The sequence below is a fragment of the Agelaius tricolor genome, unplaced genomic scaffold (assembly GCF_023055355.1).
Source record: "Agelaius tricolor isolate 1412-34295 unplaced genomic scaffold, bAgeTri1.0.p SCAF_3, whole genome shotgun sequence".
Taxonomy (NCBI): Eukaryota; Metazoa; Chordata; class Aves; order Passeriformes; family Icteridae; genus Agelaius; species Agelaius tricolor.
Window position 1 is genome coordinate 16283371 of NW_027269263.1, and position 27908 is coordinate 16311278.

The following is a 27908-nucleotide window of genomic DNA, read 5'->3' on the forward strand; positions in this document are numbered from 1 at the left end:
ATACTGTCTAGGCTTCCTATAGCCTAATTAATAAGTTGCAGGATGCTACAATATTTTTATTGTTTCTTTCATCTGGAATGTCAATATGTCATGTGGACATGTCAAATTGGATGCATGTGGATGCATGTCAAATTCACAGTGATAAAAGTGTAATATTCAAATGAAGAATATTTGTAAAACAGCATAGAATTGTTCACTTTTATTATTTGCTGTGATAAGTTAATTGCAACACCAAGCTGGAAAATTAAACTGTTAAACTGCCTGTTGCTATTACTGATGATTCCACCTTAAATTTTTTCCATCTGAAGATGCATTACAAAATAGTTGCATTCTATTACTTTAGACAGGAAACACAGATGTAAATAAACTGAGATAATCTTTTTCAAATGTGTTTTAAGTCTCCTTTACTTTAAAAATTATACTGAATCAAAATTTACCCATAACTTCACTATGAAAATATCTGGCAATTACTGGATAAGAACTCTTACAAATCTATGAAATTCAAATGTAAGTTTATTTGTTTGTTTTTTTAATTATGACTAAAAAATCCCATTTAAGAATCTCTAAAGACTACTGTGTTCTGATTGTCGTTCTCACCAGAGTTATGATTTAGGTCTTCCAGTGGCTTTGACCCTTCATGAAGTTAATTTTCAAATTATGCATGACATGTCTCCAATTTTAAATGGCTTTTGATGAAGTAGTAACTGTAAAGTGCTTGTAGTAGATCTACACCGAACTCTCTGAGTTTCCATTTCTACAGCCAGAAATCTATAGTCAGTGAACTCTCAGACTAGGGACTACTCACATTTTTCAGAAGACATTTTTCTGCACGATTTTCTCTGGTAGAGTATCTGGCATGTGTCATGTCCAGAGGGGACAAGTCACTGTTTCCTCTAAACATGCAGAGATTTCCTTTATTGCCGGGCTGCAAAGAAACCACTGAACAGCAAATCTTTTCTTATTGCTGTTGTTTGTGTTGTAGGTAAGTGGCATCAGCTCCTCTAAGGTATCCAAGTACCCAGACAGCACAGCATACACTGATGTCAGCCTAAGACCTCTTTGAAGTAAAAAAAAAGAATACCTCTTTAACTGAAGTTGTTTCTGAGTCAATTTCATTATATTGACCTAATTTTGTGGGAAGGAACTCTTTTTTTTTTCTTTTGGATTTCAGTTTGAATCAAGTTTTTCATATTGCAATCTTGATTTCTTTGTAGCTTTGCCAGACACCCTGGTTTCACCAAAATAGTCCTAATTTCAGGCTGTTTCTCAGCTATCTGCTAGGATGTGTAACCCAGACCAGTAAGTGCTCTGGTATGCTCATACACAAGCACTTTGAGCCCAGCCTTCTGGAGGCAAAAATGACAAATCCCTGCTATGACTTGGTAGGATCTGGGCTTCTACCCCAGACAGCAACATGGCTGGAAAGGAAGGAGCTGTTGGTACCCATGGTCAGACCCCAATGAGTCTAGCAAGTCTGCTTGTCATGCTGCAAGGAGAAAGCACTGAACATACAGAACTGTCCAGATCTGGGCTTGGCTTTCCGTATTTCCTTGAAATATAGTCTCTTTAGCAGTTATACACTTCATCTTTTGGAAGTAACCTTTCCTGTTAGAAAAAGCAATATTTGAAATGCATCAATATTTTGTCTATAAACACAAATTTCCTTTTTTCTCTGTAACGTACAGTGTATCCCACAAGCTATGTTTCCACATTAAAGAGGCCCATACCATCATTAGAATCCCCACATTGGTGAGAAATCCTAGACATTTTTGATGTAAGCAGGAAATTGTTATGAGCACTGCTGAATTCTTGGTTTTCTATTGCCCCAAACAGCCCTGAAGCACTGCAAAAGTGACTTCACAGCTGTGCACATCTGACCTTCACTGGGTAAGAAGAATTTTGGAATTACATATTTGCTTGGTAATAGCTCTGGCAATCTCCTATTGTTTGTTTATTCCCCAAGACTTTAACATAACTGTGTGGTCAGATTTGGTCAGTAGGTGTGAAAATTCCTGACATAGCATTTTACTGGCTCCGTGAGAACACACAGAATAGAGGCTGCCTTTGAGCGCCCCGAGCCGTGCACCAAGACTAACAGCTTGGCAATTCCAGTGCTGCTCTCCTTCTGCTGCAGCCTGACAAGACAGGGGATGAAACTCTGCTTGATGCACGGCCTCATACAGAAAAAAAATACTTGTGCCTTTGTGAGAAATAAGAGGAGGACTGTTTCCCAGTTAATAGAACCTTCATTGGTCAAACGCCATATTATAACTCTATGCAGTGTGCTGGTGCATGTTTGTGGCTTGCTCTTGTAAGATTTTTCAAGGAAAGAACTTTCTTCTTAAACACTCACCAGATCCAAAGGCACTTTAAAATATTATACTAGCTTTGATTAGGCACATTGGCTTGTCCTGATACTGTACAGTGCATTGTGTGAAGCACCCTGCATACTTACAGGGTGTACAATCCCCACAGTGCTTTTCATTGCATTTTCCTCTGGTGCTGCCATTCATAAACACAGAAAAGTCTCTTCACTACAGAGCTAAACCTTTTAGACTTCAGCCTCAAAGTTTTACCTGAATGCAGATTAATATAAATAATTGTGCAGTTTTTCCCACTTTATAGAAAAATAATTGTGAAATCCCAGCCCCTCTCAAGATAAAGTGAGTACAGCCTTGGATGTCAAGACAATCAATTTATAAATTTAATTGAAGAACATTTCAAGAATGTATATTTATTTAAAGAATAGAAACAGCTGTATTATTAACGATAGGAAAATGAAAATGAAATTAAATATTTTCTGTTTTTTCTTAAGCCTGGAAATACAGAACAGTTTCATTCACAGAGAATCAAAAAGAATGCAAATCATAGCTCTGACTACTCATATTACTTAAAATATCTTAATGTAATGATTTTTAGAAAAATACTACTTATTCAGGGAAACTGCACTTCGTTTTATTACACAGCATATTTTCAACCAATAAAAAGTGAATTATATTATTGATAATACATCATGGCATGTTAATTATTTAGTTCCCATAAATAGCTTATTTAAATGAAATGCTGTGGAGAAAATATCTAAGAATACCTCAGAACAGGTAGGGAGATGAGATGAAAGAAGCTGGTAGGCCTGGGTGGTGAAAAAACAATCGAACAATGGAAGTGTCAGATTTGGATGAAAATTAAACTATCTGACTGGAACTTCAGTGATACTGCGTAGAGCTTTCAATGCCAATAAATTCCATTTTTATCACTTTGGGATGGATAGTGTAGTTTACAGGCAATTTGAAAGTCTTGTTGAAATGTAAAATAGAATTCATATATATGTTACAGTTTTACTATAGAGATAATGTGGGATAGCATAAACTGATAGAGACAGAGAGAAATATAAAAGGAATAATCAATATCTTTGCATTAACATTTTCTTGATTTTTTTTCCATTTACTCCAACATTCCATTTAGAGTTCTACATTTGCCATTTCTCTAACCCTTTCCTCTCCATTTTAAATAAACAGAGCTGGACTGTTAGAAATAATAAACAGAATCAAAGTCAATTAACAATCTATTGCAGTTCACTGTGAAATATGTCATTAAATAATTTAACACCTTACAATAGTCACTTGAATTTTAAAGACAGAAAATTAATTTAATTGCTGTTATTTTTTAATTTAGCATTATTTTTTAACATAGTGAGGAAAAACCGACATAGGTGGCATATTGCCATAATCATTTTCAGCAACCCTGTCTGGCCGCCAGCTCAATACAAGTAAGGAATGGCAAAGGTCAAAGCAGTGACATCAACACTGCATTCTGCTAAATTATCATCTACCACCTCAAACACAAAATATCCAGCTTGCAAGCAGGATTTTAATTTTTGACATCAATTTTCATGTGTCTTCCATGCAAAGTGAAAATAAATCAAAGTCCAATATATTATAAAAAAGGCCCAGAATGCAGATCTCTCACTGCTCAAAAGACTGTTAATGCATTTAGTTTGTTGTTAATTGAAATAATAACACTTAGCTGTGAGGCTTTTCAGTTTTACAGTGGAACTGGTAAAGCTCTCTCTGAGAGGGCAAAAATATAAAAGAATTCCGGAAAAATAAGATCAGTAGCTGTTAGGTTATGCCAAAATAAATGGCAGATTGAAAACTGTTTTTTGCTGTTTGCAGGTGCATAGATGTTGTCACTGAAAAAGGGAAGAGGAATGAGTACAAATATTTAAGTGCTTTCCTTGAGAGAGGAGAAACTTAAAAGCATGAAAATGCAGTATGGAAGTACTTCAGACCAACAGGTAAGTAACACGTGATGAAGATTTAAGGGTTAAAGCAAGCATCATCTCTCAGAAAACTAAATCTGCTCTAATTAGAGGTATGCAACACTAAATAATCACTACTAGAGAAATGCCAGAATAATCCAAATGGGGAAAGGAATCTATTAAATATTTCTGGGTCTTTAAAACCAAAGGGTTTCAAATTGTAAATATGTCAAGACCTATGAGAAGTTATAGTTTGCAATACTGGTACTCAGATTCCAAGTAAATACATCTCAAATTACCTTTTATGACTAAAGACAGAAGATAGAGAGGAAAAAAATAATCCTTAAAAGGGAGCAGGGAAAAAGAAGAAAAAAGGTCTATGTCTGCTTTATTGGTGAAAAATCAAGAAAATCAGGTGTGGTCTGATGTACTGCAACAGAGATCCATGACTAAAATCTGAATACTCCAATCAGATCCTGAATTAATGAAAATTCAACTTTACACCTGTATACATGCTGCTGCTGGGTTTAAATTACTATGTCATTTGAGAGTTCTGCCATAATGCCTCAGGTTTTCAGGTGAAAACCTGAGATTTCTGCATTTGTCAAGTCTTCCTGCTGAAGAAATTGTCCCTAAGCATGCTGTGATTGCAGTTCTGTGAGCAGGTGAACTGGATTTATGAACTCAGGTTGATTCCCACAGGAAATCTTGGAAGTTTAATACTGACAGGAATCACTCTGCAATCTCCCATTACCAGGGGCTATTGCCCCAACCCAGACAGAACAGATAGAGTAAAGGAATAGCATCATTTCCTCAGGAAAACACATGATAAAGCAAGTGATAAGGCTGGAAACTAGGAATATTTTCTAAGAAGGAAATGAAAACTAATTTATGTCTTTTAGTATGACACTCTCACTTGCAAAGGTTGAAACATTACCAGTCATGCTCTACCAGAAAGGTATAAAATTCCCATATCAAATTGTAACAGGTTTTGAAACCTGTCCTTATTGAGATAGCAGCGTGAAAAAAATGGGACAATTCAGAACATTAAAAATTCTAATTTGATTAAGTATTGACCTGTTGATAATGTCGTTGTTTGTATTCTAAAACTTAATTGGTCACATTTTTTTAAGCAGCATATATATTTAAATTATGGCTATTGCAATTACACTTCTACTGTGTAACAGAAACAGTCACTTTTTGGTTTTAAGGTGTAATGAAACATTATAGTTAATTCAGGCAAGTTATACCTAAAAATTAGGTGTGACTTTAATAAAATATTTATTAGTGATTTCTCAAAATGAAATCATTTCACATCATAAGACATTGCTATTTCAAAAGGCATCTTTCAAAAACTGCCCTTGCTGGGTATGAACAGACCATTAGGTAAAACAGCCAAATAAGGTAACGAAGTTTGACAATTAATGCAATTACAATTTCTTGTACAGTGTTTGCTGTCATATTAATTTAAACTAATAAATATTAACACACCAAGGAAGCTGTAATATTTTCATCTACTGGACTATGTTAACTAAAATAGTAACGTGAACCACTTTAGGAGATTTTTTTATTGGTTTTCCTCGACTTTCATTATTCATAAATGCTACCTTTCCTTCTTTCCATTTCCCTTACCTTCTTTCCATTTCCCCTCTAGTTGATTAAAATGATGGGGGTTTAGATGCAATGGTTCCAAAAGCAGGTGAAAAATACATGACAAGGAGATAATGCAGTCAAGTGTGTTCTGCAAAGCACTCACAACAACAATACACCTGTGTAAGCTGTATATTTGTGCAGATAATCAGCTAATCCAGAGCTGTGCTGAAAGTCTCTATTAAACCACACCTTCTTGTACCCTTCATGAGATTTCAGATACCAGAAAAAAATTTATTTTCTTCAAGAACTTGATTTTATACAAGCATTTGCCAGTTGTACTTATTCTTACCTGTAGCAGGGCTGCAAACAAATAGACTGCTATAAAGATGGGGGTTAAGGAAGTATGTCCGCTTTTCATTAAGTGGATAGTGTACAAGAAAATCAAGTGTCCAGGAATCACCAAGAGAAGTAGAACTTGGGCTGATTTATTATTTACTCCTACATTAAAAAAAAAAAAAAAGAAAAATACAACATTTGGTTAAGCTCTTCAATTCCTATATTAGATTTTTATTCATTTCAGTATCAAAACTCCCATTTTTGGAATTCCACAGCATTGGCTACTGTGAAACAGGAGGCATTATTTTCTACTAAAAGATTCCTTGAGGAATTTCACAGTCGTCCAGAAAAGGTAAGCAGAGCCCCTCTGGAAAAGGGTGCAAACTGCCTTCATTCTGTGCTCCTGTAATACCATCTACATTTTTGGACTTCCTAAAGTCTTACTAGTAAAGAGGATCTTTTGGACTCCATATTCAAGACATCCTCAAAAATACTTTATATTTCTAAAAAGTAATCCCACATTTACCATTTTCACATCTGTTTCAATTCATTTAATAAATATGGAAGTGTAATACATGGTGGTGACACATCACATTGCACAACAGTTACTACATCATTAGGAAAGTGGGAAATACAGGGGAGGAATAACCTGTGAAGAAATAACCTAGAGAGAAAATGGCAAACTGGAAATGAAAAGCAGGGATTTGGCTTAGTAATTATGTCTGATACAAGTTTGGCCCTAACAGGAAATTGGTTTGAAGTTCTGAAGGCAGACAGAAGTTGGGAGCAGGTAGAGAAGCTAAGGAAAGTTGAAGGCCGAAACCTTTCTGAGTGCTAATCCAACCCTCAGGGAGTTTTTTGTGATTCTCACAGGCAAAAACAGCTGCAGGTAAATGAAACTGCCAAGCCTCACTCAGCCTTTGAAATGCACACAGCAAGTTCAGTTCATTGCCATTTCTCACTAGTGATACAGTTTGGCACACAGGGGTAAAGAGATGTGAGACAGGATTTTTTAATCAGACATACCTGTACCACAGTATGTTCTACATGGGTAATAGCAACCCTTGGCCTCCTCTGGCAGCTCTCCAGGAATGCTGTGTAAATGGAGGTAGGTAGAAATTCTGCTAGCTTGAATAGCTACTAGATTGCCACCAATACCTGAAATGCAAAGGGAAACCAATGAAAAATGTTCAACTATTTTTTTCCTCTAGCGGGCAATATTTTTGCACATTTACCAACTTCCTCTATGTTTATCACAGTACCTTGCAAACAAAAGCCAAAATGAAAAATATCTTTAGAATGTATATTAATTGTAGACAGGCTGCAAGTCATTAAAATCAGTCCAAAAAATGTGGGCAACAGTTTAATGTATCACTGGGTATTTGGTGATCAGTTTTGAAACATGGCAAGTGCAAAAAGTCCAAAAGGTTCAATCCTACACTTTCTCATAGGTGAAACTCTTTTTTATCACTGCCTCTTCTTTGGAAACTCCTCTTGGATCACCAGATTCTGACATAGTTGTGCCACTGCTGGATTACCTCCCAGAAGAGTATTTCTGGCCAGGGTAAGTAAGGAAAGCTCACTACCACAAACATAAATGCAGGTTTCACACACACAACCACAGGGCCAGAGAAGGCTTCAAGAGTTAATATATTTATTCCCCTCTGAGACAAAGCATGAGTAACTATAGCCTTCTGCCACTTATAACTCAGGCTGAAAGAGCAAGATGAGTGTCTGAACAGCTGATTGTTAAAAGAATGGTAGTGGTAGAGATTCTAGTTTCTTTCTGAAAAGGGGCAACAAGTACAAGTTGTACTGGCAGAGTATTCACCTCAATATAAAAAAGAAATATGTTAGGATGAGAAAAATTCAGTGGAACAACCACCCCAGGGACATGGTGGAGTCCACTTCAAGTTTTCTAGATGTGACTGAAGCAGGTGCTAGAAAATCTCATCCAGGCTGCCTTTCTCACATAAGGTTGAACCAGATGATATTTCAAGGTTCCTTCTACTCTAGGCTGTTTCACGTTCTATGAATTTTTACTTCAACGAACACAAAACTAAAACAACTTGTTATATCCACACTGCAGAGTGCAGTAACATGAAACCCTCCTATTATTATACTCTGTTGCTGTCTACTTGCATATCAAGCACATGCTTTTTCTTTCCCTGATTTGGATGCTTTACATAGCAATGGGTTGGTCTGAGAAGAGGCAGAAGTAATGCAGATCTTGTCCCCACATCAGAAGGAGAAAGGCCTTGTTTATTGTAGTTGAATTAATTTGTTTATCTGATGCTTAGGGCTTTGTCTGGTTGCAGAACAAGTATTTATGGTGACCAGAAGGCACTGTTTCCCAAATTCTTTTGGTGATTACGGAGTGGTTAGCACAGAGATCTAATACTGAGATCTGAAAGATGTCCTGCCTCACTGCTAGTTAAAGATAGTAAATGGCTGAAGCTAACAAGAAAGGCCTTTTAAGCAAAAATGTCAGATACAAATCAGGAAATGCATGTTCCCAGTCAGGAGAAACAGGGATAAAAGATGAACTACCAAAAGGCTGAGTGAGAGTTTGCAAAGAAAATTAAAATAGTAGTAGATCTTTCTTCAGATGAACTACAAGAAAAGTACCAAAGAAAGGAATTTATCTAAACAAGGAGAGGTTTAAAATTATTAAAACCAATCTAAATAGGACTCAAAATCTGTCCTTCCATTGAGAATAATAAATTAGATATTTTTGACTAGGAAGAATAAGATACAGAAAGAGAGGCAGAAGTAAAATTAAGGATCAATGTACTACATTTGGAAGGGGATCAGATAATTTCAATGACTGAATTATGAAAAAGCTGCTATGTAAAACCTCTTCTTAATAGAGCTACAAAGTGGGGATAGTGCCATATGACTGGAAAATATGAAAGTTTCTGCTAGAAGTGAGGCCATAAAGGCAATCTGGTTAATTACAATCAGGCTAACAACTGCAATAATTGATTTATGCACAACAATATTAAGAGAAAAAATAGTAAAATATTCTGTCACTATCTGCTACTCTTATAGCACTACAAAAAGAAATAAAAGACAGAAGTACATAGGGCTGGTTTCAGTTTTTTAGCAATGCACCTACAAACCACTTTGCCACAACTCTGTAGATTTTAAATATTTTCTAGGATGTATGTAGTCTTCTTTTGTGACTGGTAATTATTTGCTTCAACAAATTCAGACATGGAAATATAACAGGTGATCTGGACTTTTTTTCCCTAGTCAACAATACAGGAAACTGAATGAGATAAAAGAATTAAGGAAGATAGAAATAAATTCACTTGAAATGGTGATTAAAAAATCTGTCTGGACAACAGACATTGACAAGTCTATGAAAGAAGGTGTAAGATTGGTTGTCAATCCTTTGATGGAAAGCTATTAATGACAAACCTTTTCACCTTTATAACCATCATTTAGAGAAAGTATTCCCCAAGCCCTATTGCTCATTTAGATAGCAAGAAATTACTGACACGTATCAAAAATGATGCTAAAACAAACTGACCAACCATGGAATAGAGGTAAAGGAGGGGATAGCTGCTCTGCAAAGGAAGCTGACAAGCTAACCAGAACAGCCAGTGTGAAGTGTGATTTCAAGAGGTGTAACAAACTACAGCTGAGTTGAACACTCTATTTTAGCTAAATGAAAATGAAATATTTGTATGTTTAGCAAAATTATTTTAAATTATATCACTAATATTAGTGATATAATTTGAACTCACAGAAGATAGTCAGGTATAGTGAAGTGTAAATGCTTCTAGAATCCATACATCCTGCTCAGTCTCAGCCAGCCTGTATGGTGGTCATGTATGGTGGTCACAGCAGCAGTGAAACTGTATTTTAGTTCTGCCCATTCACTATCAATTCCTAAAAAACTGTTTTTGAACTTTTGGGCCAATTTCAACCACATCTGACACAAGGACAGACATGGTAACTACTTCCAGGCATATTTAAACAATCTACCAAAAGCAAAACAGAGACTAGACAAATAAAAGAAAAGATCCAAAGCCATGTCCTCAGTGAGACAAAGACAGTAATATGAGTTATACAGTTCATGGCATAAGCGTAAGTAGGCCAGCTGGCAAGTTAGCACTCAGCTTGGAGAGAGGCATGATGCCTCTTACTCAGCTAGCAGCTCATTGAGGCAGAAGACAAATGGCAATGCTGTGGAAAGCAGAGAGAAAATGGAGATGATGTTGAGAGCAGTAGGTATAGCAGGAACATGAGACAACAGGGAGTACCACAGGTTGAAAAGACTGTCTAAAAACCGTAGGATACAAATGAGGATAGAGTCAGGTCTCACTATTCTGCTGGTCACCCAATGACTCGTATAAGGCTGAATGAATCACTTCATATGTACAGAGATATTCAGTTTGTTTGGTAACAGCAGCTACTGTGCATGTGCAATAATCATCTCAGCTACACCAGATTAATCAGATCCCTGCAAGAAACAGAAAACAGATAAAACTGCGTAGGTCAGCAAGGTGTTGATATGCAAAACTGATAACTTCTCAGCATCTTCTGAATGCATAAAATGGTCACATGCTCAGTAGCTGCTCATATTATTAAAAGCTCTGTGGATGTATATGAGGACTGTTTACATGAACATTTGATTAATCCAGAAATTTTTCTCCTGGAAAACACTACTGCTATTTATCGTAGCAAATACTAAATTTGTAAAGACTTACTTCTTTCGTTTCCTTTCATTTTTGCAAGAACTACAACATAGGGGGAAACAATTTATTTTAAGAGTAAAATCCAGCAATTATTACTTCATTCCTCTCAGAAGAGCAAATGTGTTTTACTTCAATACGAGAGTGCTGCTTTGTCAATAAGCAAAGACATGTCTGCTAAAGTGCAAAGGATGTCACACTGACTTCAAACTTTAAAGGAAATTTAAAACCTTATCATTTTATCAAGGCAGTTAAGGGCTAAGCAAGAATATTTCTTGTAAAAATTGTTATTACAGGTCTTTTGTCTAACAAGCACAGGAAACCATATTGAAAGTAGAGCCAAAACCATACCATGTATTTCCAAACAGGCCTATGGGCACAATTCTATTAATCATCATCTGGTAAAAAGAAATTTTTCTAACAACAGAACTAATCATGCTATTCAGAAAACCACATTAAAGCACTTTACATCAATGACTCTTAATCCTTCAAAGCAAATCTGTGTCTCATAACTCAGTGCAGGTAAAAAACCGAGAAGTCAAGGGAAGCTGGATCTCGCTGATCTCAGTCTGAGATGATCCCTTCCTCTGGGTAATGCACTGGGTTGGTTTTTCCCTCTGATTTTACACTGAACTTTTTGATAAATAGAGTAAGGTTTTTCAGGGAATACTGGAAGAAGTAGTTGATAAACCAGAGGGTTGTGCTGCCATTCAGAGGGAACTAGATAGGATGGAGAGCTGGGTCAAGAGAAACCTCCTGAAATTCAACAAAAGGAAGCGCAAAGTCCTCCATCTGAGTAGGAATAACCCCATGCATCATGTTATTATTAACCAGTAAAAAATTGTGATTTAAGTACTTGTTTAGTACAAGGGGACAACTGTACAACAGGCAACATAAAATGGTCAGAGCAGTATTCAAGTACCTATATATATGAACCCTGTCAGTTCCCATTTCATTCTTCTTTTTTGTTCATTCCTTAGATACATATAATTGAAGAATTATTCCTGTAGGAAACTGCCTCAAATTAAAGTATTGAGAGCACCAGATAAAGTGAACATACTCAGCTTTAATGACCACTGCTATGACAGTTCATGAAAATATAAATAGTTGCATGACAAGGCACAAAAAAATTGTGTAAGAACAGGCAAAGCAAACCTGAGATTAAAGACTTTTAGAAATCCAGTTTTATGGACAGGGATTAATCATCCACAGAATAATGTGTTGTTCCCAAGCAGATATAATACAGGTTGTGCAATGGGCCTAAAATCAATTAATATTTACATAAGGGGAGAATTAGGCCAACATAATTCCCAAATTGATCTTTCTTGTAAATCTATCTAAGAGAGGGAAGGCTAGAAGATTCTCACTTTTGCACACTCCTGAGCACAATCCACAGTTCAAAATAGTCAGTTTTGCCAAACAGGTTTTTTTGAAGTTCAACATTTGCATCACAAAAATGAAATTAAAAGGCTGAAAAAGAATCTCAGTTGCAATGGTGACCGAAAACTAAATTTTGCAATAATCATCTTATCTTTCAGAAAATGCAAGATGAATTTTTGACCCGACCTTTCTACCATTAACTTTTAAAAATCCTGTTTTATGCAAGTGAAATACTTAGATTAGAAACCTAACTAGCTACCTCTTTATATGGGCTTTTTTTCATTCATCTTCCATTTTATTTTGAAGCATGTCTTTTAGTACTTTCAAATGTTTGGGGGAAAGCAGATGGAAAATATTAGCTTTACCTAGATGGACATTTTTTTAGGAGAAAGCTTTATTATATATGCAACTATTACATTCCAAGTTTGATTTGACTCATAAATAATTTCTTTCATATGACTAATAAAAAAATGTCAAGAAATGAAAATGCTCTGGATATAATTGTGTTGTGAAAACAACACAGTGATTACTGAAATCTTCTAAAAAATTTACAATTACAAGTAAGAGTTAAAAGAAAGATCACACACTGAAAGTATATGCAGATTTACATGCACAAGTTAGCAACTAAAAGGTAGTAAATCTATCACCCAATAATGCATCAGAAGAAAATAATAAAAATCAAAACCCTCCTCCTTATTCATGCCAAAATAAAGACTGAATTATACAGTTCTCATACAGTAGAGGTGCCTTCTGAGACTAACACATTCTTTCCAACTCAGGATGCAGAAAAATTAATTTGCTACCCAGCCAAATTGCTCTACTCCCATCCAGGTACACTAATGTTTTCCCTTGTGATTTACAGAGGCAATTTCAGATGCACAACTCTCTGAGACAATGGTTATATTCTAATCAAAACATCACTCAGTTGTGGGAAAAATCGAAGTACAATTATACTAAAAGAAATATAAATAAATAGCTATTAAAAGCTGGGGTTTTTTTGAGGAGGAAGAATGTTTTCTTGTTTTTTTTTTTTTCCATATTCTCCAAAACAATTTACAGTAAAAGCTCTCTGAAAAACCTGAAAGTCTGTCATTCAATTTACCTTACTAACAGATAAAAAAGGGATGTTTGGGGGAATGTACTGTATAAGCTTAATTTTCATCTCCCAGACAACTGGCATTCACTAAGTCTTGTATTAAATTTTCCCATATGTGTTTCTCATATTCCTCAATAGCTATGTATTCCCCCCAGATAGCAAATAATTTTAAAGTATGAACAGCCAAAGAGTAAAAAATATTAGAACAGGTTTGTGTTACCTTTAAAGAGTACTGCTTCAAACCACTTGCAAAGGAAAGTTTTTTGATACGAAGCATTTCCAAATTTCAGGTGTTTTAAGAATTAATTTGCAGAACTGTCATTCTTTAAGGTGCATAAAAATGGGGTAAAGTCTACTGACATGTTGGTTATTACCCAGTAACTTCTGAAATGCAAATACTTAGAAGATATCTCACAATATTTTGTATAAATACACAAAAATGGAGAGGAAAGTGGCTTTATCTGGTAACTGCACCTTAGCTCATTTCTGTTGCATATTCAGAAGCATGTAATATTATCTTTTTTTTCTGCACAAAAGGAACTCAGTTACTTGCAAATTGCAAATCCTGAGCCAAATTCAACATGCTGTGATGCCGTAAGAGGATTTGCAAATTTTAATTCATGAAAAAACACAACTCAAAATCAACTCTAGAATGAAACATAGCCACACTTGGGCTTAGTTATTTCATTCAGAACTTCAGTACATAAAAGAGACATTTAAATCTCAAATAGTCTGCAAGTTGCCTGAAACAACAAAATCATTTGTTTATTTTCAAAAAGCAGAGATGCAATTTAACCCATCCAACCAGAGACTTAAACACGTGTTTAACAGTGAGAAAATAGAAAAAACAGTTGTGAAATATGTCTGGCCACTGGCTGTAAAGCTGACTATAAATGCCTTTCTGCTTAAAAACTATTTTAATATTTTGGGCAAGTATTTGTAGTTATTGTTAATAGGGCTGGGAAACTTTGAGGTTGCTCAAGTTCCAGACCAGAGTATCTTTACAATATTGAATAACTTCAATATTCTAAAATACTTATGGCTCCACAGTGTAAGACATGATTAAAGTCGCTTGTCTTACATCTAAGAATAAGCAAACTATTTAGGCAGGACTTGAATGAAACCTACTTAATGGTGCACAGGAAACCTAACTAACACCTGAGTGTTTTGCAGTCAATATTGCTCAGGTGTTCAAGATACATCAAATGGCCCTGAAAAAACAGTGACAGCTTGAAATTCTGGACAAATTTACAATGTCCTCAAATTTTGGCTGGACAAATTCCCAATAGAAAAGAATATTTCTTTCAGGTTTCCCTGATGTTTTTTCCCCCAGGTTTTCTGTGCCATAGGAGCAACAAACTTTAAGGTAAAATAAAATAGAAGGGGGAAACCCTCAATTTCTTTCGCTACTTAGGCTTACAATGAGAATTTCAAGGTCAAGAAAGGTAGAGAAAACTTTCTGCAACACTAATATTTTAAAAGCCATCTGTTAAGTGACCTAACACACCTTTCATGTCAGTAAATGAGTGTCAACAGATGTGCTTTTTTAACTGAAGAACTGCCTTACCCCCAGTTTACTACACTGTACTGACCAGCAATATCAAAAGGCGTCAGTAGAATTATGAAACCCAGGAGAGGCTAATCTAACAGCAACCCAAAAAATTACCTACCTATAGTTTCCTTTTCCAGGAGGTGTACCATAAACCCCTGCATCCTCTACACAGAACATATCTTCTCTGTATTTTCCAGTAGAAATGCCTCTACCTTTAGAATTCTGAGTCAAGCATGCCTCTTGCTATGCCAGCCTCCTGGACAGACTCTTTCCTTCCCTGTCTGCTCAAGCAGTCTCAGCTTCCCCTCTCTTACACCTGCCTAACTCTTCAAAGACGTTTTGACCTGTCAGCTAAACCTCCAGGGCTCTAGGTTTTGGCTAGTTCTTTTCCCATAAAGACAGTTCAAAAGCATGTATATATACTGGTTATATACATTTATATATATACTATTAATACTGGTTTGGGTAGACCTGCCTAAAAAGAAAAAAGAACAATCCTCTTCTCTTAGGAAGCAAATCCAGGGGGTTAACCAAAAAAGGACTACTATAAGAAAAGTTACAGGTGTAAAGCAGAAAAAAATCTGGAGATCAACACATCTCCCTTGCCTTTTAGGTATCTGGAAATCAAAATGGAAACACGCAAAAGTTAGATGCAAGTATTTCCGATTTTGAATTAATAGAAAGGCAAGGAACAGATAAGGAAACCTAATGGCTGCAGCGTAAAATTTCATTTACAGTTAGCAAGGAACTCAAGTTGCAACATGGAAATGTTTCACATTAAAAGTGAGAAGAAAGGAAATAGAGGGCCTTAGTGAGAAAGAAGAGCAAGCAACATGCTCTGCTGATGACTTAAATAGTCCATTTCTTTTGTCTATTGCCTCCATAAAAATGGTGATACCTGATCACAAGTAAATAAATACTAGAGCCTGGGAGTTATGTTAGATTTACTGCATCTAGAGAGCTCAATGAACAATCCATGAAGAAATAGTGATCATTTTTGCAAACTGATTATTTTGGAGGTTAGAGAATACCTGAGGGCTGTAGTGGAGAAAACAGAAAATATATCATTAAAGTGGGTCAAAAAGGATGATGCAGAGAATCTGTATATCAGTGAATTTATATTCCTGCATAAGAATTAGAGTGAATTATTAAAAAGACAATTTATAAGCATCCAGAAGACACGAAAGCTGTAAAACAAGGGCTAACATGAATTTGCCAATAACATGCTTCTGCCAAAGCCTCTAACTGAACAGCTTGTTTAATGTTTGTAGCAATGGATCTACTAACTCTCAACCACAGTAAAGCTTATAAAATGTTTAGGTACTGTCCAGTGTTACATTTCCATTAACAACGTCTGGAAAATTAATTGTATCAAGGCAATGTGGTTCAAAACTAAAATACAGCGACCATATTAGCATCTTATTATCAAGGTGGAAAATAAGTGGTCACAATTAATTTCATTTATAGCTTAGGAAACAGAATAGAACATATTCATTCATATGAAACTTGCAAGGGCAAAGTTAAGTGGGTAACTAGAGAAATGGTTTTAATAACAATACATAAAAGTCCAAATTAGTGTAAGAAATGAAATGGAAAAATACAAAAAGGAGAAAGAACAGCTAGACAGCAATACAGTGGGAACAGAGCTGGTGATTATAGTTGTTGCAAACCAAATAGGTATCAACCCTGTGGTACTGTACTAAGAAAGAAATTTTCAAACTGCACCAGCCTAACAAGATATCAACTATTTCTTCTGAAATTTGGCTTGTTCTTATCCTTAGGAGGTAGAACACTTCACAATGAAATTTCCACAAATTCATTCTTTACACATCTGAAAAGTGCATACCAATCACCAGAAACAGCACACATTTACCTGGAGAAATATATTTACTTGCCTGTAACTATGCTTCTTAGTTCCTACATCTATATACATTACAGGTGTATAGTAAATTAATGTTTGAAAATTTGTCTTGGATGTTCAGAAAAAAAACCCCTTTGAAATAAAAAAATATCTACATTTTCCCAGACATAACTGCTTCAATATAATATTTGATAATTTAATATTTGAATATACTCTTTCAATATTTTCACTTTCAGTTTCTTAATGCATACTTGAGGTTTCTACTTCTCACATTCTCTATTATGCTTCATTGGTTGTAGTGAAAACAGGAAGCACTTCTCAGGTGTTCAAATAAACAGCTGTTGACATCAAAATCAAAACTTGAAATTAATATTCCAGATATTAATTAGCACAAGAGAAATTTACTGTAATAGACAATTTTCAAAACAAGGTATATCAATTGATACATAGTAGCAATTAATCCTGTCAGAGTCTTACCATTAATTACCGGGGTATAAACAACAATTCCAACCAAGTTAGGATCAGATACTGTTGTGTCCAGAATAAGGCCACCAATACTGAAAAGAAAGTACAGCATTTAAAATAAGGCAAGCAAGATCATTAAATATAAGATCATTACCTCATTCTGAGCTACAGACTAACATCACAATAGCTATTCACTTATTAAAACTGGCTCTTGTATAACAAATACCACAGAGTATTAGCCAATTCCTCTACTTTTAAGATTCATAACTTTCATTGGATTAAATAATCTCTTAGATCAGTGCAAAAACTCCAAAGTCTAAATTCTAGAGGGTCTTAATTGTGTCTCCCAAGCACAATCAAGTAAGATACACAGAGATACAGGAGGACTATCAAGATGCTTCCATGCAGCAAGACAAAGAGACCTACCTGCTTATAATCATGGCAGTTATAACAGGCTCCCATCCTGAGTGGAGGACAGTTCTGGTAGCTGGGTGTTTGGCAGCTATAACAATCCCCATTGGAGTCAGAGCCAAAAAAAAGGCACCAACCAAAGGAGATACATAGTAATATGTCTCTAAAATAATAATAAAGAAAAAAAACCTTCTTTTACTCTCCAAATATTCCTACATGTTTTTCTTAATTTAGAAATTATTTATATCTAAAATAAATTATGATCTATGCCATACAATTGAGAAATTTTAATAGTCTTCATTACCATTACACCTGAAGTTTCAACTACTGCACTAAGCAACATGGTTAATATCTGCCATCTGTGATCATTGTCTCTCATCTTCTCAAGGACAGAACCATCAGTACAAAGAATGAATTTTGAAAAGGATTTTTGTATAATGCTTTATGATAAAAAATACAGGAAGGATGTAGAATACAAAACATTACTTTGTAACTGAAGAAAAATGTTTGAAAGAAACTGAATATAATGAAAATGCATTTTGTTTATATCCAAATTCTTAGCATTTGTACACTCCCTTTTTCCCAAAGCAGGTGAAATGGTAATCTTTCCAGAAATAGCACATCTAAAAAGATTCAAGCGCAATGTGCAAAATTGAGACATTTAAATCAGTAGCTCAGTTGTTTCATAGCCAGTCTGAGTCTGAGAATTAACAGGCAATTCTGCTGCCTGCCCCTACCCATGACAATTCCATCCTAATTCATAGGAATACAACTGCAAACACTGGTGAGTACCATCATAAAGCTGAGACTGTAAAGTAAACAGCTGCTTCCACAGAAAGAACACTACTTTTTTCTGATTACTTGGTTTTATAATCCCATCCTCACAGAAGCTACTACAGTGATCCAAAACTTCCTAGTTCAACAGTGAGGTAAATAATGGAAAATTTATCCTAATGGCAAATATATATGTATAAACTGTGCAAATATTCCATTTTTAAATATTTGTTTTATGAGAAGTGTGGTCATGTATCTAATGCTAAAACACATTTTGATAAAACCTTCAAAATTTAGACAAGTCTTACAGCAAAATATATTTTCAATTAACAGGTTGAAATAATTAATATAGATCACACAAACACTACCAAAGAGGAGTAGCTGGTATGTAAAAAATATCCTCACCCATGTGTTATGGCTTATTACAATCGCTGCAAATCCAAGCAATTACTACTTTGATATTACCTTAGTAGATCTCCTGGAAGAATTGCTATAGAATTTTTAGAAATTACTACCCTTCTGCATTGAGAAACAACCTCTGCAGCAGAGCCAGAGGTTGTAAGGTAACTTACATAACATAGTAAGTTATGCTTCCCTGGGCAAACTAAAAGTAGAAAGCTTTTAGAGTGAGAACAAGACAAAGACCAAGAGAGAAGTAATTTTTTCCTGTCCTTATCTAATTATTCTACAGTGTATTATCTCCGTCTTCCTTTGTGGGGCCTTTTTTTCGTCCTTTCACCTCTTTTTGTGACCTAAGAGAATACTCAGCTCCAGTCTAATTCTTGGGAACAGTGAGGGACTTTTTTTTTTAAATCTATGGCAGACGACTGGTAGAACATCTTACTACAAAAATCTAAAAATATTAACCTTGAGATGCATCTTTAAAGAAAAGAATAGACATCTTCCTCTTCATATTTAATTCACAGAAGAAACGAATGTATTTTACAATAGCAGAAGAATGGGAAGAGAAAATAAATTCATTCTCTTTTAGAGCTCATTTCACTCCATTTTTCTTAGATTTATAGCAGGCAGCTTAAATGGGAAAAGACATCTTGCTCAAATAATGCAGCCTCTGTTAGAAATCAGAGGTAAACTGGAAATGTACTGCTTCAAAACAACTGCTAAGAACCTGAAAACAATAATGTGAATCACACAGTTTGTCTTCTCAACCGGATCAAATATATACGAGAGCTAAATGCATATTCTGTGAGAAAAATGGAAAGCTTTAAAGAAGTTTCCAAATCATTACTGACAAATAACAGGCAACACAGACCTCCACGTTTAATTTACTGTGTGTTCCTATTCCACTGCACTTCTTGTGCTCTGTTGGAGGGAATGTGGCAGGTTCCAGCAACAGTCCTGGGGAGCCCTCTAGTGCTTTTCCCCAGCTATTTGACAAGGATTCACAGCTCTTTTCCGGGAGTTGTTAAGAGCTGTTAACTTTTCACTATTTGAATCCCCGTGTTTGATAACTTTGTCACTATTTTTGAAGAACTTAGATGAACCTTTAAAAAATTATATATATGATGGTGGCCAAACAGGGTGTTTCATTTGGCCCTGGCCTGGGAAAAAAGGCTTTTCCCTGTCTATTCAGGGTATGCCATAAAGTACTGTATCAACCCAAAGGCTGTACGCCTCTGTTACAGACAAACATAAAGCTTGTACACAAATCATTTCCATCCTTCCAGTCTTGTTGTCTGAAAACAACTCATACCTTGCAGAGAGCAGCCAGAAAGTTATTTTGTTTCAGACCATTTCATTAGTTAGGCTAATAAATCACAGGGGAAAATGGTTAATTCTGAACACAGTCCAGAAGTGAATCCCACCAGTTTCATTACTACTCTATAAACTGAAGATTTCTTTTCAACATTCCCATTGTGCTTCTTATTTTAGCATTGAGAAAGCATGAAACAATAGAAAGAACATAAGAATATCTGTGCTGGATGAGGCACAGTTCTCATCTAGTCTAGTATCCTTTGTCAGACTATGGTCAACAGTTCAATTATGGGGAGAAGAAAATAAAAATGACAGGTTTAGAGTGATGGTTCTTTCAGCATGCTCTGCCAGCTTTTGCTGTGGTTTGCATCAGGGATTCCATCTCTCAAGTCTCTACATCTGTCTCGTTAATACTTCTCAAAGGATTTCTTTCTGACTGGTTTATCCAAAGCTTTCTAAAATCACTCTGGTCTTCTTAATAGATCACAACAGTAAATTTCACATCCCACTCATGTATTGTGTAAAAAAATTTCTTTAACTTTTTTAACCTGTTGCCTAATCATTCTCTGAATGTCTCTTGCCTGCCCTTCACAACTTGATCTACTTCCCCTGAGCAGAGGGTGCCCCATACTTTTATTCCTTGGTACTGTTTCATAGTTCAAACACATTCATCTTTCCAACACCTCTTTCCAAGGGCTTCATGGCATGTCCTTTCTTTAGAAAGACTTTCTTGTTTCCAAAACCAAAGAATACAAAGACATTGAAAAAAATATGAAGAGCAGAATGAGCAACTAGATAATTACATACTTCACCAAAAGAGAAGTATTCCCAGAAGACATTATAGGTAGAAAATTGGGAGTAACTCTTGGAAGCATACTGATTCTTACCCCTACACATGTAGGATCTGCTTTCCAGCTGCAGTGGGAGAGCAAAATGTGAGTGGTCATGACAGCTATTAAATCAGCAAAGGATCAGTTCAAACTGTACCCACTTCTTTTTTTATTCCTCTGAGATACGTTAGAACACCTGTATCTAGAAAGGTAAATTTCTGGAAATGTGTCAAAGAGAGAAAGAAGTCCAAGTTTCTTTATCCATCTCTTTTGGGGGGTCTGAGTGTTTTTTTGTTTAGCTTGATGGATTAACAGGAATAGCACGTTATTGGACTTTTTCTCATCAGAAGAAAAGAAAGAAGAGATGCTAAAAAATATCTTCATCAATTTTCATTGTGAATTTACAAACTTCCTTAAAAGAAGCATTTAAAAGAAATATTTGAGAAATGCAGTTATTAGAATATAATAGGAAGGATTTAAATATAGTTATGAAACAAAAAATACTATTTAAATTTTAACAAAAATACAGAAAATATTTTAAAGTACTTCTTTTGCACACTGATACATTTAAGTTGACATCATGACAACACTTTGTAAACATGAAAAACCAAACACTGAAAAAAACCCTGCAAGTCACACTATGGTAGCTTGAGTCTTATTAGATACTTTTTCTGGCTGATGTTGTAATACAGAAAATTGTTGTAAATATGAAAAATTTTGGACAATGAGCTGTAAAGACTATATGTGATGATATCAGCATCTCTGGTAAGTTATGGACAACACAATTTTTTATCTGTGGTATATTATAGTATAATTGCCTACAATAAACTTTTAATAGTTTCTATGGAATGAGTTAGTTGCAGCAATTATTTCATTTTTAATAAGGCTCTTAACATTCTTTTCCCACTGTGAGAAAATGTTTTCACATTATTTGTTTCTTCATTATTATGGTTTGTATTTCACACGTAGGTTGCCTGTGATATTGTCAAAGTCTTTCAAATATTTCTAGATTGTGCCGAAGTTCAGGTTAGTGACTTCTATGATTCATTAAAATAAAGGGAAAAAAAATCATGGTACTCTAAGATTTACCATTTAATGGTATAAATGTCGACAAAAAAGTAAGTCAGACTAAAAGGTTTGCTGAAGTTCTCCCTCCCAGCCTTTTCCCCACCCTCCTAAACCAAAAAAGGTTCCTAGGGAGTCATACACATTTAAAAGCACACTTACCAAGGCAAGTGTACAGACCCTGACTTATCCATGCTAATATGGCAAGGGTGATGAGATCGCCAAAACTCGCTGCAATAGGAGTGGCAACATTGTCAGGATTAATACCAGTCTTCTTGGATCCAACAATAACTCCAACCATTATTACTCCTAAATTCAACAAAGAAGACAGTACAGTAACTGCATCCACTGTTGCAATTCCCCAGAAAATCCCAAGACTATGACAATTTCAAACTTAATAAATAAGAAGTCAGTGCTTTTTTTTCCTAGGATTATTGGTCTTCCTACCTGATTGATGACTGTGTTTTTAAGTTTTAACCATTTTAAAAAATGAACATATACATTTTAGAAAAACACAAAAAACCCCAAGAACGATCTGTACAATAAACTACTTTGCTTATTAGAATAATAAGCTACTTTGCTTTACTAGAATTAGCACTATTGTCAGGCAGCTATTTCCTGAAAAAAAAAAAAAATGAAGTGTATCCTTTTCCAATCCTGGTAACTTCACCTGACTGAAACTTTAATCAACCTAGGCTGAAAACAACATAAGATTAAATACTTTGAAATACTTTGACATCTGATATTGCACAAGACTATCATGGAGTTAGCATCAAACACCAAGAAGCTACATAATAAATTAAACCAAGACAACATATAAAAAAATATTACTTGTTACACACATGAAAAAATTAGAGGTGTTAATTTGTATTTTTTCCTATAAATATCAACACTAACTTTTGAAGAGTAATCTCCTTACAAAATGTAAGTGGCTACAAAAAAATAAAATTCGCACAGTTACAGTCTTTGGCACAACCTGAGTAACTTCCCTCTCATCAGATATTATATATAAGAACTTCAATTGTACATGCTATCCTTTATGTTATATTATAATGGTATGCTACATTAGGAGTTCACTTTCAAAGAAACTAAAGAGTTTAAGGAGTTTAAGAATTTATAAGGAATTGTAGCCTAAGGAATTATAGACACCAGGAAATTCTCTACAGAACTGGCATAATCCTGTAGGGTAAAAATATATTTCAAAAGCACCTATTTCATATGTAGGAGGATAAAGCTTAGAAAGTAATTTCCTGTACTGACACATCACCAGGACAAAAAACAAAGTTTCTCTTCATGTCCAAATCATCCATGAGAAGTGTAAAACATGCACTCCTGTTCCACAGTTTTCTTGCTGCCCTTAATTCTGCACATGATCAAACTCAGTGGCTTTCTAGTCTCTAAAAAACATGTGTACTCTTAATTCCATGCAAAACTTTAACTATTTTGTAATTTTCACATAAGTAAGCATAGCAAAGCAGTAAAACAAGGAAGTTACCCATTTTACTTGACTTACTATTCTTAAGACTACTGACCATGTATTTTCATTAAGAACATGTCACAAGTAGAGGTACTTTCCTCCTCCCCTTCCTGTCCATTAAGTACAACGTTTTATGGTTAAATGTTTCCTGACAATTAGGAAGAGAATTAAATTCATCATGCCATATTGCTCCAGACAGACACTGGCACTGTTTGTAGAGCTGGACTTGAACTTGGTCCAAACCTTTCAAATAATGAGCCAAATTGTTCACTCAGCCACAAAGCAGAGCACAAACTAACACACAAGCAGCATGGGCAACCTGGAACTCTGAATTCAGTTAAGCTAACATCCAGGATCACTTGAGTGTAATTATAAACAAGTTTTACCTGCTTAGTAGTAAGAATATATTTTGTACATAAATGAAGGCGGGGGAGTAGTTGTGCATCATAGTAGGTAAAGTCTCAAGACCACACTTTTTTGTTTAGATATGCTCAGGAGGTCATGAAAATCAAAAGCTTTTCAAAGACTATGAGAGGAGAGGAATGCAACATGCCCACCTATATGGAAATTGCAAACGGACATCTTATCCTCAGCTGCTTTTTCAGGTGTAATGTACCTTACCGGATTGAAATTCTAAAGGAATAGCAACATAAGACACATTCTGCATCCACAGAAAAATAAATACCACAAAGTAGTACATGTATCCCCTTTACCTTGCAAAAGAGAAGCTATGAAGGCAGTTGCTACACTGCTAGAACACAAAAGGACTGAATGATCAAAGCGGTATTTGCCCTCTGGAATCCAGCCCAATATTACTGCTGCCACTGCTGCTAGAAAACCAACTACTGTTGCCTGAACCTGGAAAAGAAAGTGAATTAATAAAATAATTCACAGACTTAGGAGGAATCATTTTCTGCTAGCCTTTCCTCCCATCTACATTAACATGCCAGGTATAACAGGAGCATGTTCATCTATTTTGTAGAGAGGATGACAAACTTGGATGATGAAGAATAAAAGTCTTAGGCCAGCAGAAAAGGCTATACCAGCATTTTACAGACTCCAGAATAGCAAAAGTAAAATCAGGAAGAGGAGCTCAGAAATTACAAGAAGCCAATGCATAAAGAAGCTTCTAAACCACTTAAAGTAGGGAAGTCACAACATAAATATTTCACCTGTGTTTTAGGAATGTTACATTATAACTTATGAATCAGAAATAGTTCTCAAGAAACAGCTGCTTTGGAGAGCATGTGCTCCTTTCCTCAAATGACCCAGTTATCTAAAATATTGTTCATTATCCAAAAGCTCTATCCCACACTTCCTTTAAACATCGAATCCAATGCAAATATGGTACTAGAAACATTTGAAAGGTCAAATTTAAAGGGCTTTGCCAAATCTGATATTTTTCTCTAATCACCCTCAGATTCTTTCTCAGGAAAAATTATAAAGGAAATACCCTTGGTACAGTCCTAAGCAATACTTTAGTTCTTTTTCTAATAAATAAAAGCTCATATTGTTTTAGAGAAGAGCCAGTGTAGTAGACCTACTCTCCCATTAACATTGTTCATCTCCATACTTAGCAGTGTTTGTGATTTAACTTTTTCAATAACATCACTCTCTTACAAGAATTAATCCAATAAACCCATTATATTTACCTGTTTTAAGGCCAAATTGCCAATTATGAGGTTCCATTTCTCAATGGGAGAATCCATTTTTCCAATATTTACCTATCAAAATCAGAAGAGAAATTCAGACATTTGCAGTTAAAATGGTATTATTTGAAAATACCCAGGAATAATTCACCTAATAAAATAAGACACTTTGATTTAAAACAAGATATGTCTTTAAAAAGTCAAACATTTCTTTTGATTTTACATCATACTTACATTATCCTTCCAAAAGCAGCTAAATTTGATGGAGTTTTACATAGTAACTTATTTACCATTAGCTTGCTCTGCAAGATATAAGAGCCACCTTAAATTCCTGGAATGTCCAAGAACCACCAGTGATTGGGTCAGTGGCTGGAAGATCCCTTTACACTAAGCTTGTTTCTATGGTGCTTAAATTCTGAAAATAAAAAATGCTAGAATCTAATACTGTTTAGCATTCTAACTTTTCATTTATAGAGTACAGCTAGAGATTTCTGATGCTAAAAATTATGTAAGTCCAGTATTAAGGTAGTAGCTGAAAGATAGCAAATAAATTATTCCAAGCAATTTAAAAGTACATACACCCCCTTATATAATGTATTTCCTACTTTTGCTTTTTTTTTTTGAGGTACACGACAAGATCTGATAAACAATACAAACAATACCTCTGCAGTATGACTGTGTTTAAAATAACTTCATTTTTGAGATAACAGAACATTTTTTACGTGTTGAGCATAAATTTTAGTGGTTTTTCCTATACAATACTAATTTATAAGGTAACATACTTCTCAAAAATAAAAAAACTTCATTCATATATTTTTCATCTTTTGGTAATTCCTTTTCAGTAGATTCCAATTCAATTTCTTTTCCATTTTGTGTAGTAGCAACTTGAAAGGAACAAAGTATTAAAAGAAATGCTAATTTAAAACCATAAATATAATGAGGCACTTTATCTCAATCAAACTATAAATATTTTGTAATGTTCAAATTACAGTGAAAGCTCTGCAAATACATCCAGTAAGTTTAGATAGTACAGCCGTTGTTTCAGGAACTGCTGATAAGAATCTCCATTACATCCTTCTTAAATATATATATGCCAAATGAACAAAATGGCAAGCTGTGGAGAGTTTCACTCCTTCTCTCCTTTGAAAAAGTTTTAGAAAAGTATCCCAAAAATCCCTGTTAAAAAAAGTAATCTTGCAAAATGCTTAATCCTAAAGGTGAGCTCCTGCCAAATGCCACAGCTCTTCTTTCTCCTACTGTCATCTACATATTCACATTTTTTTTCTTGAATCAGCTCCATGAGTGAGTTCATGGCACCAAAAATTTGCTGATTTGATGGAAAACATTTTTATTCAGGGAGTGAAAAGGGGTAAAATATAAAATGATATCCTATAAAATGATCTGATCCATCACATCCACTCATGTAACCTTGCTCTCAGGGTTTGGAAGGAGAAAGTGCAAGACTAGTCCTTGCAGCTGCAAATTTTTACAAACTGAGATCAAGTTTAGTGTGATACTATGAAATAGATGGATCTAAACAAAAGGTTTGTAAAGTCATACTGCTAATGCTTAACAATGAGAACACACGGTCTGAACAAGAGTCTGCACAAATTTCCAGGAATGAATGAATAAGAGGTGTTTTGGTGTTGGTGGTGTGTCATTTCTTTGGGGTTTTTTTTGTTATTGTTGCTCTTTAAAAATGAAAAGAGAATAGAGAGAAGAGACAGTAGTGTGAATTGAGACAATGACAATGACCCAAAGAACAGAACAACGCTGAAGAACTGAAGGACACACAACCCAATATAAATATTGGGCTTGAATGGGCAGTTGACCTAAGTGCACCTCCCACAGTTATGCCAGCACAGTAATGGACAGAGGGAGAAGGGCTTACAGAGACAGAACTCCAGAAGCACCTTCTTGCTCTTTTCTCTCTGTATTCTACATATGAAGTAACTTCTCGTGAGATAAAAATAATGTTTTAAAAACAGTAGGCCGTAAGATTGCCAGGGTATGGAATGCTGACACTAACACCAAGGGAAGTACATCTGTCCTGAGACAGATGAAAAACACAGTCTTGAGACAGATTTAGTGAAATAACTGATTCTAAAGTGTATGGGAAATTGTGAGTGATCAGTAAGACCCAGCTAAAAGAGAAATTTGGGTAACAAGATGAAGGAAAGTGACCAGACAATGCTTGAAACTGAGGTACTATGGATAAGATACTTGCTAAGAAGACACTACTTTTTGGCTGACCACATAATTAACAATGAAGTAAATACAATTAGTTTACAGCCCCAGGAGCACAGACATGTCTGCAAATTCAGAAGCAATAATAAGCTAAGTGAGTGAGCAGGACATGAATTAACTCCAATGCTGAAGTCATGTCAGAAATTTCATCCTCAAAAGGTAAAGCTGGTCACAGGGGCACAATCTAGCTTTTACTTAAAGACAGGTGTCTGCTGAGGAGCCAGAAAGGGCAAATGTAGGCCAGAGAGGGGAAGATTATTCAGACAAGTGGGTTCCAAATAACTGTTTAGATATACTCTGAATTAATGTTCTCCTGTTCTCCTAGGATGAGATGACAGGACCAAAGGCTGAGTGGCTAAAGAGAGTAGGGGTCAATTAAATCAATGGGAAGAATGCAAAAGTCAGAATGACCTCTTTCTGAGAGAACTGGCATGTAAATTGCAGGTCTAGCAGCAAGGCATCACCTGTAACAGGTTTCCACAGCTTTGGTTTGGG

The 27908-nt window shown here is 35.3% G+C and overlaps 1 protein-coding gene across 6 annotated transcripts in view; it reads right to left on the minus strand.

Annotated features, from left to right (window-relative positions):
* SLC41A2 (solute carrier family 41 member 2) overlaps positions 1-27908 on the minus strand; it is a 75990-nt gene that overhangs the window by 37632 nt on the left and 10450 nt on the right. For 5 of the 6 annotated variants that reach the window (XR_011678535.1, XR_011678536.1, XM_071422664.1 and 2 more), the window contains exons 4-10: positions 25170-25241; positions 24231-24375; positions 22203-22349; positions 17671-17818; positions 17257-17336; positions 7214-7345; positions 6201-6349 (exon numbers count right to left, since the gene is read on the minus strand). Coding sequence is in view for 3 of the 6 variants with exons in the window: in XM_071422664.1 (XP_071278765.1) it covers positions 6201-6349; positions 7214-7345; positions 17257-17336; positions 17671-17818; positions 22203-22349; positions 24231-24375; positions 25170-25241 (873 nt within the window). In the remaining 3 variants the exon portion in view is untranslated. Of the gene's footprint in view, positions 1-805; positions 1606-6200; positions 6350-7213; positions 7346-17256; positions 17337-17670; positions 17819-22202; positions 22350-24230; positions 24376-25169; positions 25242-27908 lie in introns of all 6 variants that reach the window. The other variant, XR_011678534.1, reaches the window with a different exon arrangement.